This window comes from Podarcis melisellensis (genome assembly GCF_964234715.1).
Source record: "Podarcis melisellensis genome assembly, chromosome: 8".
NCBI classification, from domain to species: Eukaryota; Metazoa; Chordata; class Lepidosauria; order Squamata; family Lacertidae; genus Podarcis; species Podarcis melisellensis.
Window position 1 is genome coordinate 75872082 of NC_138540.1, and position 18065 is coordinate 75890146.

Here is an 18065-nt window from a genome sequence, read left to right on the forward strand (position 1 = left end):
GCAAAGATAGATAAATTCCTATCTCCAGTCCATCTCATCTAGCACATTTCTGTATTTCCCCCCTAAGCTTGCATTTCTGCCTGCAAGTAAAATAACAAGCCCAACCTAGATGTGCTTGAAAACACAGAGCATAATGTCCATGGACTATGAGGAATTGTCCATACCCTCCAAGTGTCCCTATTTTCCAGGGACGTCCCGGATTTAGATAAGCTGCCCCAGTTTCTGATTTGATCCCGGAATGCCCCACTTTTCTTTAGGATGTCCCTATTTTCACTGGTGAAATGTTGGAGGGTATGGAAACGTCCCTGTTTTGTTTTTTTAAGAACTAGTGATGGAGAACTTTGCTTTTCTTAAAAGCAAACAAACTTAATTCACACCTCTCCCACTAATACCTCAGTCAGAATGTATACTTCAGTTTTTGCAGTTCTAATGAGTTTTGTGATAGTTTGCAGCTCGAAAAATATGCACCAAAATGCATATTTCCTGATATGATAGGTTCAGAATTGCAAATATTGAGATAAAATAAACATTTAATTGCAAATTCTTTAAAAACAACAACCCAACAGCAACTCATATATTAATAGGGTTGAAAATGGACTTCTGAATGCACACTTGATATGGGTCACATTGAAAATGACCCTTAAATCAGTTCGAAAAGCCAGCTCTTGATTTTATTTTAACTGGCGAAATGCTGTGCACATAATATACAAATCATTCTTAAGCACGGCACCAAAGCAATGCTCCCACTTGGTTTTACTTATTGATATTATAAACTATAAATAAAAACTGTATTTTAAATGAGGTAAATTCCAAAGGCTCACCAACTGTTTATTTGTTGTGTTTTCAAACACAGCAAATGTTTCAATTCCATCTGAAAAGGATTGCTGAAATCAGGCAGTATTTAGGGTAACCTAATGTGGAACTCTGTCCACGTATAAACTTCATTTGCACAATGACAACAATTTGTAGCACATTGTGCTAAAATATGGAACGTGTAACACTTTCAGCCAGGTACTGAAAATAATAAGAAGCTAACCAACAAAAATACAGAAATGTACAACTCAACAATCAAATCTTCAGCAATGAGGGGGAAATAAAGCAGAGAACTGAATAATTTAAGGAGATGCAGGTGGGTCCTCTTTATTCACAATCTTCTGTGCAATGTATATTCCGGAAAGTACATATATGGTCACACCTCAGTATCTTCTCATTTTAAGAGAATACTTGGCAGCAACTCTGATAAGTGTTTCTTTTCTTCTTTTCCTCCAGTACTGTCCCGTTTCTCTTTTTTCTCTGTTTTCTCCTTATCATGTCTGGGCTCCTTTTTGCTACCAGAGCTTTTCTCCATCTTTTCAACTTTTACTGAGTCTCCTTTCTCTTTGCCTGAAGATTTTGATTTGCTTTTGTCCTTTTCCTTCCCATTGGAGTGAGGAGAATCAGAGGAAATTTCACTCTTACTATGTTTGGAAGAACCAGTTGTTCCATTTTCCTCTTTGCGACGTTTGGTTGAATCCTGAGGCACTTCCCGATCACTATTTGAATGATCCCTTTTTCGATCTTTCCTTTCCTTTTCATCTTTCTTCTCTCTCTCTCTGGAGCTTTCCCTTGACTTGTCCAAATCTTTCTTGTCCACTTCTCTCTCTTTACTCATGGGCAGTGTTGGAGTTGAGTGGTTAATGCAGTGCTTTGCTGAAGAGTCCTTGAGTTCGCTGAGGTTGTCCTTTACCGTTGAGGAACGTGATGGAATAGAATGGGTATCAACTTTGCGACGTTTTTGTTCCCTTTCACACTCCGATGCTTCTGATCGGGGAACAGGTGACTTCAAGGACCCAACTACTGGAGCCTTCTCTCTTCCTCCTCTAATGTTTTCCTTGGATTTCACATCCTTGGTTACTTCTCTCTCTCTGGACGGCTCCTTCTCTTTCTCCTTTTCTGCAGCTGACTTTGACTCAGCATTGGTCTCAATGATCTTGGATTTTTCATCCTTTGATGACTTTTCTTCTCTCTTGTTCTTTTCCTTCTCTTTATCAGACTTAGGTGTCTTTTCCTTGCTATCTCTTGCTTTGTCTTCTTTGTTCACCCTTTCTTCCTTTGGTTTATCTTTCCCATCCTTCCCAAGTGTTTTGGCCTCAGGAGTGGCAGCTGGAGTTTTCTCTTTTTTCTCCTTCTCTTTTTCCTTCCCGCATTTCTCTTTCTCTTCTTTTTCTTTTATAACTTTGCTGTTGAAAGCATTGCTACCATTGCTTGGGGTCAGCTTTGGTGTTGCACTGGCAGCTTTATTGATCACTTTAGCAGCACCCTGAGATTTCTCCTTTAATAATTTATCAGTCTCCTCAGCTGTGGTTTCTTCCAGTTTAGCTGCATTTACTGTGAGTGAAGAAGCCAGCCCAGCTCCTCCGGGCCCATTTTGCACTGTTGTAGGTACTGCATTCTTGGTGGGTGGGTCTTTGTGATGGAAATCATTTTCAGGGATCATGCAATTTTTTCTATTTTTCAACTGTCCTGAATAGCCCATCGCTAATGCATATAGATCAGGTCTCTTCTCTTTCTCCTCTTGGCAGATCTTATGGACTCTTCTCTCCAAAGCCTGGCCCAAGTTCAAAACTTTGGGGTACCATGGCAGGATTTTGATCAGCACTATCAGGATATTTCTGATGTGTGCATATTCACCGGTTTCCAGGCAGTGTACAGATGCCTTGGTTAACTTATAATGCCACTTGTGTACCACATGCCGAAAATTTTCATAATCTAACTGGTCAGCTTTGTTCCCACCATCAAAACCAGTTGCCCGTAATATGGTGAGAAAGCCGGGATAGTTGCCACACACCTTTTCATATATGGCTCTATCACTATGCCACCGAGTTACAGTAGCAAGCATGCAGCAGAGAAACCTGCCATATCGACTAGCTTCATTTTCAGTACAGCTGGCTACAGTATAGATTATATCAGAGAATACTCTGTCATAACAAAGAAGTGTTGAAAAGTTTGGTGTTTTCTGTTGATGCACCAGTTCCACAAAGCGAGCGCAGTAAACAGCATCAATGGCAGAAAAGATACACCGAGGAAATATACACAACTGCAGAAATTTTGTTATAGTCTCATTTTTGGTGGACTTTGCAAGAAGCCAATTATCCTTTTCCAGCTTCAGTCTCTGCAGAACTCTTTGCACGTGCTCTAACTGTTTCTTTTCCTCTTCAAGAAGCTTGTCCTGAAGAACTGTACAGCGCTCTTTTTCTTTTTTCTTTTTGTTCAGAGGCATTTCCGGGTTGTCATCAATAGCTTTCATCTGGACTTTGAGTTTGTTGACTTCCCGTTCGTAGCTACTATGTGGCACAGCAAGGTCATACATTGTCAGTGACCAGAACGTAGCATAGAACTGTGGACTGATATCATCCCAGACCTTTGGGATGTGCAAGGAGATCACCGAGTCATGAACAGGGGCCATCACAAGCTCACACGCTGTAATGTATTTGTGAACTTTCTGCTGCTGTTTGTTCCCTTTCTCAGCCTTTTTCAATTCATCATATTTTGATGAAATGTGATGTGCATACATAGGCCGTGAAAGGAAAAATGCAGCATCGTGAGGGGTGTGGAACTCATTACAGAGAACATCAATAGAAGGCACTCGCTTAATATAGTCATCTGTGCTTAAATTAGATGCCAAAAATCCACCAAATTGTACCAGAGTATCATGGCACTGATCATAGAGCTTTCCCACCAGCTTCAAATGTTTCTCCCCTCCTTCTTGAAATATCACTCCATTTCTCTGTTGAGCCATGAGAAGGCACAGTGGAAGGGCAAGATCGTGGTCTAAAAGTGCATCTTTTAATCTCTGAGAAGATTTCTTAGTGTTTCTGATCTGCCCAAAATATCCACCCTCTGCTTTCAGCTGCTCTCCCCCAGTCATGGCCTCTAGCTGGTCCATTGTCATCTCTTCAGTGATTTCTATTCCAGCCATTTTTTGTACCACCTCTTTCAAAATAAGCAGGTCAAAGCTTTTCCCAGCCTTTAGCTGGTTTGCCACATACTGAAGCAGACCAGCTAGTTCTATAGGGTATTTTCGAAAAACAGCACCAGAGAAGCTAGCTAAACTTTGAAGCCAACTGGAGATTGTGGTGTCATCGTGTTTCATCCTCTCCTTCTCAGGATTAGCCAGTGCTTCAATTATGCAATATGCCAAGACATCATAGTTCAATGAAGTGAGGTATTTCAATGAGTCGACAACTGGGGTGATTAAATTATCATACTTCTGTATCTGAGACAAAATATAATCAAATAAAATGGTTGGGTTGCTGTGGCTCAGTTTTCCTATTTGTCTTCCAGATGGCTTTACGTTTTCCTTGGTTAAACGCTTCATAATGTGTTTGGCTCGGTCAATTGTCTGAGCTTTAACTCTCACCAGTAGTGGGTGACTATTGTAGGTTTCATTCTTCCACTGTCCATAGAGGCGATACCGATACTGGTATGGAAATGTTTTAAACATCCCCCAGAGTTCCTCAGAGATGCATGCATTACAACCCATCAAAGAAAGAGAAGGAAGCAAAACCTGGTCGGTAATACTCAGCAAACAGCTGAATAATAAGTCCATTTTCTCTTTATCCTTTTGCTTGCCTGCATCTGCTTGCTGCTCTTTCATAAATGCTTTTCCAAGACGCACTACTTTTGCAAACAATATGGGGTCATGAGAGAGATGGGGGCCAAGGTAACAAAGCATGTTGATCACTTCCTTGCTTAAATCTTCAAAACTTTCTACTTGCTTGGGTGCTCTCTTGTTTTGCAAAGGAAAAATTGGTGTCCCTTTGGCACCTTTGGGTACTCCAACTCTTCTGTAGAGAGGTTCAATCATCACATGAAGAAGGTGACAAAGAGCAACAGCAATAGGTTTGTGTGAAGTTGCATAAAATGGAGGCATCTGGTCCATAATGTTTTGTGCATGTTGCCAGTCACCAATTTTTAACATTGCTTCTAATAAGCCCAGTTTCTGGTTATCAGGTGGTTTTTCTGTTTTCTCCTCTTCCTTTTCCTTATCTTTCTCTTCAGTCTTTTCAGAAGATAATACAACAACTGTAAGCTTCCTCACAATTAGTTTGGCTTCTCCAATTTCTCGTTTATGTTCTTCAATAATAGTGTTGTCTGCTGGAAGGAGATGTACATAAAGGTCTTCCAAATCTATCAGATTGCTTTGCAAAAGTACTGCAGCAACTCTATACAAAGAAACAGGTGTCTCTCCATTTGGCTCCTGATAACACTTGAATTTGAATCCAAGGATATGGCAGAGTGTTTGAGGTTCACACATGTACATGTAAGATTCTATCAAAGGCACAAAGAATCCATCATACTCTGGCCTGCATTCATAGACTTCTAAAATAATATCCAACACTCTATTGGGATCAAGGTTGAAACACCCTATTAAAGATTTGATATTTTCTAAGATCAGTTCACTAGTGATATTGCCAGATAAATCTTGGCCCAGTTCAGCAATCAGTTTTGCATAACCTTCATTCTCTTCTCTTAATAAATTGAATTTCTGTTGCTTATAGAAAAGTTTTGTCTTGATTTTCACAGATTTCTGATTAAACTGCTGAGACTGCTTGATCAGCCCTAATGATTCTAATGTTTCTGGGTCCAGACGTTCTTTTAGTATAGTATCTGAAACCAAGTACAAACATGCTGACACCAACTGCATGAACTGATCCCTCTTGCTTTTTTCTTCTAAGCAACTAGTTTCAATATCCAAAATGCAAAAGACATCTGCCAGGATGGAGGGCATGTCTTCCCGCAATTCTATTACATCCTTCAAAACACTGGATGCTTGGTCATGCTTTAGGTTTCCCTTGACAACATGGGATGCAAACTCATATAAAGCCTGCTGGATACCTCTGAAAGTGACATTTTCAGACAGATTACGACAATGCTGCAAGAATTCGGTCTTGCCCGATTTGTCCCAGTTCTTGATCCATTCGGCAGGGAGATCCGCCGCCCTGGACTGCACCGCCGAGGCCGCTGCTCCCGCCGCCATTTTCGTGGTGTGGCGCCGAAAGCCGGAGGTCAGAGGGGACGAGCATGACGGGAAAGTGGGCGGCGAAGGAGGACGAGGACGGGGAGGAGGGAGAGGCGGCTTTCGAAGGCGGGAGAACCTGGGCTCCCTCTGCGACATGGCGCGGACTAGAAGCAGGGGCAGCGCGGGGCTCCCCCGGGAGGAACGGCACCAAAGCGGATGCCTACTCTCCAGGAAGACTCCAGCCGCTTTGCAGGGAACTGAAGGCGAGCTCAAAACACCTTCCAATCCCTTTAAGCTGTGGCAACAGCCACCCGCCCGCCTTGAGTTTGTAGCGGGGCAGGGGAGGGGGACATAGTGCAAGGGAGAAAGAGTGCGTGCCAAAGTTTGCGGGGTCCCCACTTAGAAGCCCCCAAAAACACGCGCGGGCACCTGCAGCTGGCTTTAGCCTCCCTCCTTGCTAAAAGCAGTCCTGCAGCTGCTGCTGCTTTCGTGATTCTGGTTCCTCTCTCGTATTTCTGCTTCTTCCAACCATCTGCAAAAGGGGGGAAAGGCTGCAGCTTAGCGGCGAAGCACACGCATTGCACGCAAATCGTATCAGTTTTAATCCCCGGCGTCCTGGGAATGTCTTCTTTTCTGAAAAGCTGGAGGGCCGCTGCCGGTCAGTGCTGACAATACTCAGCTCGATGGAGCAATGGTCTGATGCAGTTTCCAGAGTGATTAAGCCAGCATTACTGGCGAGGTTTCCAGAGTCTCACTTCCGTGCCCTGAGGACCGACAACCAGGAAAGCCCAAAAAGGTTGTGGGCTGTTAAAAAGGGGTTGATGCTGGCAGTTCCAAACCTTGCAGAAACTGGTGTCTTTTTTTAAATAGGCTATCTTGAAACTGTGCCGTTTTTCCATCCTGCAAAGAAAATGCTACACTGTTTATTTCAATGACATATCAATATCTGATGCCAGTATTGTATTGTTGGCCTCTGTCTGTCTCAGGAGGCGATGGAGAGCACCTCTGTGGGTGAGGTCAAGCTGTTGGAAGGTTGCAGCCGATTTCTCTGAATGTTTTTGCACTTGTGTGCATTGCTGTTTTAGTATGGTTGACACCATGCAGGCATCTCCACGGCACTGTTTTGGCACCAGCTTAGTTTAATTTTTTTATATTATAATAATACATAATTTATTATTCATACCCCGCCCATCTGGCTGGGTTTCCCAAGCCACTCTGGGCGGCTTCTTTCAACAAAGTATTAAAATATAGTGGTCTGTTAAACATTAAAATCTGTTAAACATTCAAAGCTTCCATAAACAGGGCTGCCTTCAGATTCTTCTAAAAGTCTGGTAGTTGTTCTTCTCTTTGACATCTGGTGGAAGGGTGTTCCACAGGGCAGGTGCCAGGACCGAGAAGGCCCTCTGCCTGGTTCCCTGTAACTTGGCATCTGGCAATGAGGGAACCGCCAGAAGGCCCCCGGCGGTGGACCTCAGTGTCTGGGCAGAACGATGTGGGTGGAGACACTCCTTCAGGTATACTGGACTGAGGCCATTTAGGGCCCTGGTTGGTAGGGCTTCAAGGATGCCTTTTATGAGCCTGTACCAGGGCCGGCCCACCCATGAGGCAACGTGTGGCATCAGCCTCCGATGGCAGGATTAACGGGGGCAGCAGATCCTGAAGCAGATCTTGCTCCCCTCTTGTTTCAGACCTTGACTAGCTCCTCCTTCTCCGCAGGGCATAGGGCGGCATTTTTGTAGTTCGCCTCAGGCACCAAAATGCCTTGGGATGGCCCTGGTCAGGACACTGCCTATGAAGTTCAGGCCCATCTCCCAGAATCCTTTGGGGGAAGAAGCCATAACTGTTTAAACTGGTATTCTAGATCTCTAAATGCAGGGCGTTGACGTGGCCTCAGTGGCTGCCTGCCACGGAGAATTCATTTGTTCGTTCTTCTTATTAATTTCATAAAGGCATATACTTCTCGGTTGTAAAAGATCTCGAAGCGGTTTGTGAAAAGATCGCCCGCTCCTGTGCGGCCGCCGCTGCCACTGTGCTTTTGAGGGTGGTGGGACAAGCAGTAGGGCTTGTTCTCCCTTGCCAAGGGTGTCAATAGGAGAGGAGGAAGCCTTTCAGGTATTTGGGGCCTGAGCTGATTAGGACTTTAAGTGCATGAGCATCTTGAAATGGGCCCAGAAGCAGACTGGCAAACAGTGCAGATGTTTTACAATGAGCCTCGCAAAGTCTAATGGGGAGACTTCATTAGACCCATGGGCCAGAAGTCCCCCTACCTTGCTGTAGGAGACTGCTTTAACTCATTCCTATTCTTGGGGCAAAGATAGATAAATTCCTATCTCCAGTCCATCTCGTCTTGCACATTTCTGTATTTCCCCCCTAAGCTTGCATTTCTGCCTGCAATTAAAACAACAACCAGCCCGACCTAGATTCGCTTGAAAATACAGCGCATAATGTACATTTGCTATGAGGGTAGTCCAAGGACTGCCTTGAATTGTCCAGACCCTCCAAGTGTCCCTATTTTCCAGGGACGTCCCGGATTTAGAGAAGCTGCCCCAGTTTCTGATTTGATCCTGGAATGTCCCACTTTTCTTTAGGATGTCCCGCGTGGCGCTGTGGGTTAAACCATGGAGCCTAGGACTTGCCGATCAGAAGGTCGGCGGTTCGAATCTCTGCTACGGGGTGAGCTCCCGTTGCTCGGTCCCTGCTTCTGCCACCCTAGCAGTTCGAAAGAACGTCAAAGTGCAAGTAGATAAATAGGTGCCGCTCTGGCGGGGAGGTAAACGGCGTTTCCGTGTGCTGCTCTTGTTTGCCAGAAGTGGCTTAGTCATGCTGGCCACATGACCTGGAAGCTGAACGCCGGCTCCCTCGACCAATAAAGTGAGATGAGCGCCGCAACCCCAGAGTCGGTCACGACTGGACCTAATAGTCAGGGGTCCCTTTACCTTTACCTTTATTTTCACTGGTGAAATGTTGGAGGTTATGGAGTTATCCAACACACCCTGCCTCCCCACTGTCTGATGGCAAACCTGTATAGAGAAAGTTTTTAAATGTTTAATGTTTTATTATGCTTTTATATATGTTGGAAGCTGTTCAGAGTGGCGGGGGCAACCGAGTAATATGTGTGAGATATAAATATTAAAATTATCATCATGGAATGGGACATCCCTATTTTCATTGGAGAAATGTTGGAGGGTATGGAAACATCCCTGTTTTGTTTTTTAAGAACTAGTGATGGAGAACTTTGCTTTTCTTAAAAGCAAACAAACTTAATTCACACCTCTCTCATTAATACCTCAGTTAAAATGTATACTTCAGATTTTGTATTTCTTATTATTTTTGTGATAGTTTTCAGCTTGAAAAATGTACCAAAATGCATATTTCCTGATATGATAGGTTCAGAATTGCAAATATTGAGATAAAATACACATTTACCTGCAAATTTTCATATATATATATATTTAAAACCCAACAGCAACTCATATATTAATGGGGTGAATTGGATGTACTCTTGATATGGGTCACATTGAAAATGACCCTTAAATCAGTTAGAAAAGCCAGCTCTTGATTCTATAGCTGTTGCTGCTCATGCTCAAAGTGCCCCTGAGTGCAGCAGGTTGTGATGATCTGCCATCCCAGGAATTTCAAATGGAAATATAAGAAGATATTTCTTCCCCATGGAACATCTCTGCTGTCATCCTATGTCAAATGTTCTAATTTATTAATACGATACAATACAATACAATACAGTACAGTATAATACAATACAATATAATATATACATCATTATCATTGCATTATTTGTATTTATTAGTCACACTACACAAAAACATCTGTGGATAGGTTATAGCATGTGGGAAGGGAGTCTGACATTCATGGAGCCATCACTGAGAAGACCCTCAACTGAGTTGTTGCCCTCCAAACATGTAAGAAAGGTGGCTTCTTTGCTGATCTTATTCCTCAGGCTGGATTATAGGAAGGGAAGTGCTCATTCAGATATTTGAGATCCAAGTTATTGAATGGGTAAGGGTTAGTAGTTTACACATCTTACACACACACACACACACACACACACACACACACAAACAAACACACGTGGTAAACATTCTGCCAAGTGAGGAGAATTGTATCATCCCTCTGCTTCTGAAGATTACGAGCAAGTCTCTGTTTACGCCTTATCAAATGTATACATGCACACTGCGGGAAGTTGCCATTTGACATACAGACATTTCCCTCTGCATACTCTTGCAGGCTCTTGGTGCCAGAAAATTTGTTTCATCATAGAGAGTTTCTCCACTGCTTGTCCCCCGTGGCAGTCCCACCAGGATGCAGACTCTCCTGAGATCTTTCCTCTTCTTCGTACTTCTGACAAAGGGTAAGAAGTAGCTGGGAGCAAGTTGGAGATGGGCATGCAAGACGGAGTGTTTGTTGAGTGTTTGTTGTCGCAGAGTTGGAAGGAAAGAATTTAAAATCTCCTGAGTAGAGGCTCTTTAGAGTCCGTGTTTCCAAAAAATCTTGAAAGAAGGGTCACGGCTTGGTGGCAGAACACCTGCTTTGCATGCAGAATGTCTCAGAGTCAGTCCCTGGCATCCCCAAGTAGAGTCAGGAGGGAACCCATCCTGGGAGGGCTGTTGTCCGTCAGTGTAAACAATACTGAGCTAGAGAGGCCAAAGGTCTGGCCTGCTGAGCCCCTTCTAATTCCTGGCTCTGGCACAGATTCCATTCTTGGAATCATTGAGCTAGCTTTCTGGTGAGGCCCTCTAAGTATGGGTCATTAAGGTAACAAAAGAAGTGGCTCTGTGCAGATAAAAAAATAGGTGGCTCCCTCTCCCTCAACTCACTGGGAGTTAGAAAGACAAAGGCCAGACTTGAGAGTTGAGTTATGTGTGCTAGCGGCTGGAAGCCAGCAAGACTGCTTGAATCCAAGGCTGCAGCTAGACCCTTTTGGGGTGCTAATGCTGTGAACCCCTCCATTGCAGTCTCTGGTTGTATATATGTCTAAATAAACCATATACAGTGGTACCTTGGTTCTCGAACTTAATCTGTTCTGAGAGTCTGTAAGTCTGCTGGAACTGTTCGAAAACCAAGGCGTGGCTTCCGATCGGCTGCAAGAGCTTCCTGCACTCAATTGGAAGCTGCAGAAGCCGTGTTGAACGTTTGGCTTCCCAAAAATGTTCGCAAACTGGAACACTTCCAAGTTTGCGGTGTTCAGGAGTCAATTTGTTCGGGAACCGATTTGTTTGGGAGCCAAGCCGTTTGACAACCAAGGTACCACTGCATCATAAAGGCAGCACAATCTCCGCTATCCCTCATCCCAAAGGAAACACGAACCTTGGGGAAGAGCCAGGAACCTCTGGAATCTCACAATGTTTGGAGACTGGGATGGCAAGCAACCATGCAATGCTTAAAGGAGTCAAGAGGGTTGGCTCTATTTCATACCCCACCAAAAGGATCACTTTTCTTCCTTCTTCCAGGTAATTCTTTGGAGTGTGAAACTTGTACTGATGTTGGCACCAATTGCATGGGCAAGATGAAGACCTGCGTTGAGGGCCAAGATACTTGCATTGTTGTGTTTCTTGAAAGTATTATAGGTAAGTGTAAAGGGACATACACACAATTAAACCCACCAAACCAGGAAAGGACCACACACAAAGAGAGGAAAACACTGTCAGGGTGGAACGATAGAAAAAGGTTTATTTCAAGCTTAAGCAAGAAAGAGGCACAGAGAGTTAACACTCCAAGATTCTGCGCACCAAGCAAATGCAAGAAGCTCATTTTTATCTACAAAGTTTCACATGAACACATGTTATGAATATGCATAAGTTACTTGAGGGATCATCTGCACACGTGTACATTTTCAATGGTTACAGAAGCATGGTCCTATATTCAATAAAGCATGGTCCTATATTTCATCAAAGTTGTGTTGTCATACCATCCAACTTTTCTCAGATGAAAACAGGGAGGTCCTAAGGAAATGCGGGACATTCCGGGATCAAATCAGAAACCGGGACGGCTTCTGTAAATCCGGGACTGTCCCTGGGAAATAGGGACACTTAGAGGGTCTGCATTCTTTAGCTAATTCTACTATCCCATATAAATGTTGCATTCTCTACTGCCCACCTTATCAAGCTGTCTTGAATCACTAGAGTCCCCATTCCTCTGCTTTGTCTCAAGGCCCGTAGCTCTGCCAACAGATAGAGAAGCCTTGCGGCTTCCAGGGGTCTGAGAGGGGAGGTTAGGCTTGGAAAGAAGAGAAAAATATAATTTATTCACAAGGGAGAGAGGAGGGAGAAGAGAAAAACCTCAGTTTTTAAAAACAGAGGAGAGAAGGCCATTGTACCTTACCCCTATTCACATCAACCACTCTTAATATTGTGTGAAATAAGGTGGATGCTTTCATTGTTACTGAATGAACCTCTTTCTCTTCTCTTCTGCAGATGGCAAGGTGCTTCAGACTGTAGTGAGAGGCTGCGCATCCTCTGAGAAGTGCCGTTATCCCCCAAAGCACATGACTATAGGGAAGGGGAAAAGCATAAGGACCAGTCTGAAGTGTTGCACTGGCAATGACTGTGCATTGATAGTCCCTCCACGCTGTAAGTGCATATGTTTTCTCTTCCCCCTGTCCTACCACCACTATTTCCTTTTCGTAGAATCATAGAATCTTAGAGTTGAAAGGGACCTGAGGGTCATCTAGTCCAACCCCCTGCAATTCAGGAATCTCAACTGAAGCATCCATGACAGATGGCCATAGCTTGCAGGCTGGCACTTTCTGCAACGCTGCATTCCGAAGGTCGCATCACGTTGAGAGCCAGTGTGGCACAGTGGTTAGAATGGTGGGCCAGGTCTTGATCCCTGGTGACTCACCTCCCTGTCTCGCCCGAAGGCGAGCACTCCTCCTGCGAGTACTCAGGTCTCTCCTTCTCTCAGACCTCAGTCTCTGCAGCTCGGGAGATGTCAGTGGGTTACTAGACCCAGAGGCCGCCTCAGCCTCTCCTGACCCAACTGGTAGTGGAGCAGCTGTAAGTGATGGCCCAGCTGAAGGCAATGAGGTAATCCCCTTATCTGTCTCAGCCCCTGTCTCAGCCCAGCTGGTGCTTGTTGCAGGGGAACCTGCGCAGACTGGGGCTCTTCAGAATCGGGCCCCAGACTTGGTTCAGCTGCCGCCTGAGGCAGAGGATCCGGTGCGGACTGAGACACCTCTGGTTCCAAGTCTGAGCCCGGGTCCCAGGCCATCACAGGGTTGTGGGTTCAAGCCCCACATTGGGCAAAAGATTCCTGCATTGCAGGGGGTTGGACTGGATTATCCTCGCGGTCCCTTCCAACTCTATGAGTCTATGATCTTGGAGACCAAGGTTCAAATCCCTGCTCAGCCATGAAGTTCAGTGGGTGCCCTTAGGCCAGTCAACATCTCCCAGCCTAGCCTACTTTACAGGGTTGTTGTGAGGCTTAAATGAAGAGTGGGTGAACCACGCCACCTTGTGCCCGTGGGAAATGTGGTATAGAAATTTAAGTATTAATAATAATAATAATAATAATAATAATAATAATAATAATAATAATAATAAATAATTTCATTGCACTTGTTGCTGGATTCATAAATTGATGACCATCATAAACCCGAGTAGAATTTATTCTCAGTGACTTGAGTCCTGGGGTGGGTGGGTGTGTTCAAATTGGTTGTCTTCTGTAGCATCTCTGTTGCTTTCTTCTCCAATCCTTCAGACTGAGAATCTTCTCCACTCCCCTACCCCATCCCTGCTTTCAGCGCAACGAATAAATCCGAAAGCCAATGGAAAGCAGTGTCCTTCCTGCTACTCTTGGTCTGGCACATGCAATGCAGATATGGTGAACTGTACTGGACCGGAGAGGTTCTGCTTTGATGTGCTCTCACGCTCAAAAACCGGTAAGATGCAGTGCTCCTTTTCAGTCCCAAACCCCCATGCATTTTATAGCTGCACTGGTTTGGGATTGATGCGGCGCATGGAAGAAATGGGTGCCTTTCAGAAAATATAAGGGGATGCTTCTACCAGAAAAGGGAGGTGATCACCCCACACCTGAAGAAAGGATCATGGCTCAGTGCATGAACATTTACTTTGGATGGCAAAGATCCCGAGTCAAATCCAAAGAACCACAGGCTAGTTTGGAGAGGCTGTTACCGGCAACTATAATTCCTTTCTAATCTGTGGGATATGATCCATGAGAGGCAGTCAAGAACAACATTCCTTGTAACGCTAGAGAAGACATGCGAGGGAATATTTGGTCCAGCCTGTCGAAACTTCCTGTTCCTCCTGGCTGGAGCATCCTTCCTTTTGCATGTGACTAGAGGTGGGAGTGACCTAACCTGTCCAGGTAACAAAAGGACGAATCACGCATCACACCTCCCTCTTTTTTACTTCCTTCTTTGTTTGACCAGCTTCTAGCTAGGACCGCTCTGGTAGCTCTCAGCTAGCAGAAGCACTGGGATTATTCCCCCATATGGAGTAGATCCACATGTACATATTTGTAACTTAGTCTGCCTTCAGGAATCCGACTGTGATGTGCTGTGAGTAAACATCTGTCAGGGTTTCAGGGAGAGAAGAGCAGATGGGGGAGGAGACAGAGAGCGAGGGGGAAGAATCCCAGAGAGATGAGGAGGAGGATGACGATGCCCAAAGGTCGTCCATGAGTCTGACCAGTGAGTCAGAGGACTCCCAAAAGGGGGCCCCCCTGGTCAGACCAAAGGGGGGACAAGGGGGAAGCAGTGAGGAGCAGGGGAGCGAAGGGAGAAGCCCCAGTGGGAGTTGGAGACAGGAGCCGGCTTCTCAGCCGGAACGGAGTGAAGGGGGTGGAGTTACCAGTGTGTCAGAGGGAGCAGAGCAAGAAAGAGACAGGGGAAGGAGATCGGAGCAGGGCGCTCAGCCGGAAGGGGTGGAGAGCAGCACCGGGAGCAGTGTAGCGGTCGAGAGAAAGGTCAGAAGCAACGTACGCGCGCCAAGTTCAAATGTAGAGGCGCGCGGAAGTGAGGAGAGCCCTGGGGAGGAGCCCGGCCCCAAAGCGAGAAGGAGGGGGGCAGAGGCGTCAGAGGATTCAGCCTCGGGCGAGTCCCGGCGAGGGGGAACCCAGGGGGGCAGAAAGACCCTGCGGAAAAGGAAGGAGAGGAAGAGGTGGTCCAGGACTAGCCTCTTAAATTGGTGCCTCGGCGGGACAGATTCAGAGGGGACTTCAGCGGTCTAACGTTACAGACGTAGAGTCACAAAGATGGAATGTAAACGCAACCATGATATTCAATAAAGACTTTCTGTAAATAAACCGGATCGGAGTTGGGTCTCTTGTGAGCTGGGACCAAACGGGTGGCTCTGACAACATCTTTTATTGCCTTTGAATAAGACTGTTGCGTCTTTATTCTTTTAAGAGGGATTCAAGGGAATTTACCAGGGACATACAATTCAGTCTGAGACAGATTGAATTGTTTAATACCCTGAATGGAGTAACTGTGCCCCTGAAGGACCAGGTGCACAGCCTGGGAGTCATTTTGGACTCACAGCTGCCCATGGAGGCACAGGTCAAATCTGTGTCCAGGGCAGCTGTTTACCAGCTCCATCTGGTACGTAGGCTGAGACCCTATCTGCCTGCGGACTGTCTCGCCAGAGTGGTGCATGCTCTGGTTATCTCCCGCTTGGACTACTGCAATGCACTCTACGTGGGGCTACCTTTGAAGGTGACTCGGAAACTACAACTAATCCAGAATGTGGCAGCTAGACTGGTGACTGGGAGCGGCCGCCGAGACCATATAACACCGGTCTTGAAAGACCTACATTGGCTCCCAGTATGTTTCCGAGCACAATTCAAAGTGTTGGTGCTGACCTTTAAAGCCCTAAACGGCCTCGGTCCAGTATACCTGAAGGAGCGTCTCCACCCCCATCATTCTGCCCGGGCGCTGAGGTCCAGCGCCGAGGGCCTTCTGGTGGTTCCCTCATTGCGAGAAGCAAAGCTACAGGGAACCAGGCAGAGGGCCTTCTTGATAGTGGTGCCTGCCCTGTGGAACGCCCTTCCAGCAGATGTCAAAGCGATAAACAACTACCTGACATTCAGAAGACATCTTAAGGCAGCCCTGTTCAGGGAAGTTTTTAACGTGTGATATTTTATTGTATTTTTGGTTTTTATGGAAGCCGCCCAGAGTGGCTGGGGAGGCTCAGCCAGATGGGCGGGGTATAAATAATAAATTATTATTATTATTATTATTATTATTATTATTATTATTATTATTGTGAGAGGCTCACACAAGCCTGCAACCAGCTATCTGCTGTGCATATAAAAAGGGGGAATGTAACTCTGCTACATAAAGGAACTTGCTCACGCAAGTTAGGAAGGATATTAATAAACAATATATCCTCTCCTGCCACCCTGAACATTCCTACATAATCAGCCCATTTCATTTTCCGTTTCCAGATGGAGAATTCAGAGACATAATTATGAAGGGCTGCACTATCAAGTCTACCTGTGCTGCAATGAACAAAGGCATACCTCCCATTTTGGAAGAAAAAGATACTATCGTTGTAAATGCCAGGTGTACCCCAGATCCTTCTAGGGGATCTCGATCCTCTGGGTTCTACCTGCCAATCTTCTCTGGGCTCCTGTTCCTGAAGATCCCCTGGTAAAAGGCACCTGTGGGAAACTTGCACCATCTCTGCATTCATTCCCTGCTCTGCTTAACACTTTTTCTTAACAAAGCTTAGCCTTCCAGATAGAGGGCCTCTCCACACATCTGTTTGCCCTGCCACTTACTCCCAGGGAAACCCAGTATTCAGCAATGAATCAGAAGAAATTGGGTTTTCCCGTAGATTGCTGTTTGTTCCGATTTAGCACCGAAGAGCGGGTTTTCCAGAGGAAAGCGGCAGTGCAAAGGTGAAACCACTCAGACCCATGCCTAGAAAGTGTGGGGCAAGCAGAAAACCACTACGTCCCATGCGTTCCAGGCAAGTGTGGATGAGCCCAGTTTCTTTGTTTTCCTCAGTGAAAATAGCAACCGGGAATAAAGCAAATAAAACATGAATGCATGCTTCATTTTTGTTTTTGTTTTTTAACTGACTCTAAATTAGCACTTCTGCATTCATTTATGCTTCTCTTTTGTTCATTCACCACTTTCTCTGAATGTAGTTTGGCTCTCTCGATGGTTAAACACAGTGTTTTTTGGATACCTACCTACCCATACCAATTTATATATATAAATTGAGTTGCCAGTATTCATATATTGATAAAAATGCCAGCACACTGTGAGTACTATCAGAAATAAATCCAAATGATGTGTGTGTGTATTTATTTATTTATATGACCCCCTCACACGTAAAACAGCTGCACTGGTTACCGGTTTATTTCTGGATCGCTCTCACATTAGTGTTTAAAACTTTAAACAAATCCACAACTCCACAATTCTGAAGGACCGTCTTTCTCTACCAACCCTAGTGTGAAGGGCGGATAATGAAGTGCATTAATAATAACTACGACAATAATAATATCTTAGGAAGACATCCTCTATTAGCTAAAATGGTCTGTAAATCCTACCCCCAATCCTGATGACTTATTTCAGGTCCTTTGCATTCACTTATTTACACTGTTGAATTTATCTTAATGTGGCCAGCATTTTCAAATGTACACACTTTTCACCCATATATTCATTAAACATTTTCCAATCATCTTTAAATGTATATTCTTCCTGTTCTCTTATTATATAAGTTAAATCTGCCAGCTGCATGTATTCCATTTTAGTTTAAATTGCCATTCTTATTTAGCTGGGACCTCGCTCACTTTCCATTTTGGGGCTAATGAAACACAGGCTGCAGTAGTGGCATACATAAATAGCCTTTTTTGACACCTGGGAATTTCCACCTGAATTATCCCCCGCCCCCAAAGGACTCTCTTTATTTTAAGTACTTTAAAACATTTTTTTTCAATTCATTAGAAAGTATTTCCCAATACTCTTACTCTTAGAAGTTCATCACATATGATAGAACGTACCTTCAGCCTCATTGAACCCCTTGATTCCATTCCGAGAGAGACACTCTCCTGCCCCCAAATGTTGTGATGACTTAGGTAC

The 18065-nt window shown here is 44.8% G+C and overlaps 1 protein-coding gene and 1 pseudogene across 6 annotated transcripts; one reads left to right on the plus strand and one right to left on the minus strand.

Moving 5' to 3' along the window:
- Window positions 1–807: 807 nt before the first annotated feature.
- Window positions 808–6157, minus strand: LOC309375097 (THO complex subunit 2 pseudogene; annotated as a pseudogene). Its single transcript has one exon. The product of its transcript is annotated as a THO complex subunit 2 pseudogene (transcript).
- On the plus strand, window positions 5944–17024 carry LOC309375283 (phospholipase A2 inhibitor NAI-like). Of its 5 annotated transcripts, none has more exons than XM_081920941.1 (6): window positions 5944–6047; window positions 10244–10367; window positions 11467–11583; window positions 12430–12585; window positions 13683–13895; window positions 16421–17024. In XM_081920941.1, exons 2-6 carry the CDS (start codon window positions 10319–10321, stop codon window positions 16627–16629), a joined length of 744 nt encoding a protein of 247 aa, XP_081777067.1. In that variant the 5' UTR covers window positions 5944–6047; window positions 10244–10318; the 3' UTR covers window positions 16630–17024. The 5 variants fall into 5 exon arrangements, with proteins under 5 accessions (XP_081777067.1, XP_081777065.1, XP_081777068.1 ...); XM_081920939.1 differs by lacking the exon at window positions 5944–6047 and adding an exon at window positions 6129–6264; XM_081920942.1 differs by lacking the exon at window positions 5944–6047 and adding an exon at window positions 6129–6264 and having other exon boundaries at window positions 13749–13895.
- The last annotated feature ends 1041 nt before the right edge of the window (window positions 17025–18065 follow it).